Source organism: Malus domestica, chromosome 14, assembly GCF_042453785.1.
Source record: "Malus domestica chromosome 14, GDT2T_hap1".
NCBI lineage: Eukaryota > Viridiplantae > Streptophyta > Magnoliopsida > Rosales > Rosaceae > Malus > Malus domestica.
Genome location: NC_091674.1, coordinates 620,150 through 623,361, shown reverse-complemented (window position 1 = coordinate 623,361; position 3,212 = coordinate 620,150). Strand labels below are relative to the sequence as shown.

General features: G+C 32.3%; 1 protein-coding gene across 2 annotated transcripts; it reads left to right on the top strand.

Annotated features, from left to right (window-relative positions):
* Positions 1-480: 480 nt before the first annotated feature.
* LOC103453895 (protein SRC1) lies at positions 481-1,396 on the top strand. 2 transcript variants are annotated; one of them, XM_029092888.2, is made up of 2 exons: positions 481-996; positions 1,177-1,396. In XM_029092888.2, the coding sequence occupies exon 1, from the start codon at positions 609-611 to the stop codon at positions 948-950; it is 342 nt and encodes a 113-aa protein (XP_028948721.2). In that variant the 5' UTR covers positions 481-608; the 3' UTR covers positions 951-996; positions 1,177-1,396. The 2 variants fall into 2 exon arrangements, with proteins under 2 accessions (XP_028948721.2, XP_070668686.1); XM_070812585.1 differs by having other exon boundaries at positions 517-996; positions 1,160-1,396.
* The last annotated feature ends 1,816 nt before the right edge of the window (positions 1,397-3,212 follow it).

The window sequence follows — 3,212 nt, the reverse complement described above, 5'->3', positions numbered from 1 at the left end:
ATTACGTGGCAATGGAGAAATTTTTGTAGATAACGTGTTACAATACATGTCACGTGTTTGTATTACTTTACGTGTTATAACATAATTGAACATTAGTTTAACATATTTGAATTTTAAGTCACGTATTTATATCATTTTACGTATTATAATATAAGTAAACACTAAGTTTGATATAATCAACTTTAAGTACCAATATGAAGTTGTTTCATAAAAACGGTGATATTTTTCAAGTTTAAAAAATTCATGTCACGTGTTTATATTATTTTATATGTTATAATATAGACGAACATTAAGATTAATATATCAGACTTTTAAGGTATATTAATAAATTAAATCATGTGATATATTTTAAGTTGAATAATAACATCACATGCCCGTGTATTATGTGTTCTAGATACACATGAAAAGTCCTAGTATGGCCAATGGGCATTTTTGTAGTTTCAAATCAGACCACGGATAAGCTCGAGTATCAGTTGTTTGCTTATTTAAAGAAATAACGAAAAAGAAAGGTAATAAATTTTCGCATTTTCCTTATAAATAGGTACATCTTCAGTTTCATATCTCATAAAACATAACACTACTACACACAGAAGTTAGAGAGAGTGAAAATGGCAGGAATCGTGAGCAAGATTGGAGATGCCCTCCACATTGGAGGAAACAAGAAAGACGGCGAGCACACGGACAAGAAAGGCGAGCACCACACGGACAAGAAGGACGAGCACCACAAGGACAAGAAGGACGAGCACCACAAGGACAAGAAGGACGAGCACCACAAGGACAAGAAGGACGAGCACCACAAGGACAAGAAAGACGACCACCACAAGGAGAAGGACGGCGACCACCACAAGAAGGACAAGGGCGACCACAAAGACAAAGGCGAGAAGAAAAAGAAGAAGGATAAGAAGAAGGATGGCCATGGGAGCGGCAGCAGCAGCAGCGACAGCGATTGATCCGCCCTTGCTACTTCGCATGTGCATGCATCTGCCCAATAATCAGGTAATTATTCACAAAAGAATTTTGATTAGTTCGATTTAATTAAGAAACAAAAAATTAGTCATTTAATTTTGATCTAAATGTGATCAATGGCAAGGTTTAATTAATTCATTTATTTTTCAAGTTTAATTTAATTTGTTAATCTCTATGTAATTATATATGTAAGTTTGATTTGCCTTGTAGGTGTTTCATGTTTGGGGCGTCAAGAGAGCATGCTCAAGTCCTGTTTCCTTTTCGTAACGGCCAATATTTACATTCAAAAAGAAAAGGCTTCTTTCACAGCCCAACCAAAAACCCAAAAAAACGTGTTTATTTTCTTGTTACTAGGAAGTTGTAAAATGTTTCTGGGAAACCTTGGAAAGCCTTTGTGATATGAAATAATAATGTGGGTGAATGCTCAGTACTATCTGTGTTAATTGATTTAGTTGTTTAATATATCTGTACTGCCCATCATAGTAGCGTTTTGTAATTAAACAAGACATTTAAGTGTTATTTAGTATTATTAGCTTATAGGTATTCTTCTTCGTAAGTAAGATTTTAGATTCGAATTTTAAAAATTACGAGCTTGATACTAATTGATGCACACACCCCCAGTATAACTATACATGTTGTATATATATTAAAAAAAACTATAGATGCGGAGGTGTGGCCAATAAACACATACTTCTGATCGGATTGAGAGATCCATACAAGTCAATTTCAATCTTATGGACTCTATTAGACTATTATCCCGTCCCATTAGTCCACTTCACATAAATCTAAAAACTTAAAACGGTTTCTCTTTCTCTTTCTTAAACGGTCAGATATCTCGGTATGTCGGTATGGGAGCTCCAGATAAAGAGATTCCTAATGGTTCTCATTCACGGACCCGGCTTCTCTGCTCTCCAACTTTTGATACTCGCATTCTTTTTTATTCTGTGGTTAAGTCATGTTAATCTTTTATATTAATTTTTTAATAAAAATAATAAGAGAAGAAGTAATAGTAATATAAAATGTTGACGTGGTTTAATTGTTTATATTAATTTTTTAATAAAAATAATAAGAGAAGAAGTAATAGTAATATAAAATGTTGACGTGGTTTAATTGTGATCGTACAAATAGGAGGGTATGAGAGTATATGGTAAATGAGAGGGCGGAAGCTAGGTCCCTCATTCACTTCTCATCTTTCTTAAGAAGATAAGCTTGTCGAATTTTTATCCGACTTGTGATGTGTTCATGTTAGATTAGAAGAATATTACTAGATCATAATACTAAGTGATTTCTTATATTTTTCAAAAATGACGACTTTTGTAGCCTAACTTCATGTTATTAATAGCAATCGAAACGATGGTTAGAGAGCGGTGAACAAATAGTTTGGTTTAGCTTGTCTAAATAGTTGTATTGTATTCATTACTTAGTACTATGGTTTGATAATATTTATCTTCATTTGTAAATGAGGCTTAAGTTTAATTCTTGCTAAAAAGGTATTCGAACCAAATTATTATGGTTAGTACATTATGGTAGCTCATTTCTCACCCCCTTAATGCAAGTAATATCGTATGTATTTAAAAAAATTAGTTGTATTGTTTTCAAAAAAGCATGCTTATATGTACGTAAGAAAAACGAAGGTGCATTTTTGTTCATACAAAGATGCAGAATATATATTTTTTCTTTTGACTTGTAAGATATAGATGTACATTTTTACTCGTAGCAAATAACAAGTGAATTGATTATTTTAAATTCCCATATCTGATTTAGTCAAATTAGTTAGAGCAGTGTACTTCACATGTAGATAAGTACAATGTAATTATAAAAAAGGAAAATTAGATTTTTTTATTATTACAATCTATTTTTTGTATTAATTTGCACGTGGAAGGAAGGAAGGTTTCAACCTGAGATCGTAATATTTTGAAGAGAAAGATCTAACCACCAATTTCATAGAAAATCAATTTCAAAAAGAAATATATATGGATAAAGAAATTATGAAATATGTTGGGCTGTCTCGAATTCTAAGTTTCTAACCTGATAGCCCTAGTTTTGGCACGATGGATCACCTCAGTTAGGTACAGAATCAGAAAATGTGGACTTCGATGGGCTACCAAGGATAACATACATGTAATTTATGACAAGTACCAATCAACTTAAAGAACAAAAATATGACAAGTGGATTGTTATGATGATTAGCGTCTTATTCTTTAATTCACTACTTTTCGAATTCAAATCTTTTCTTCTTAAGTTTG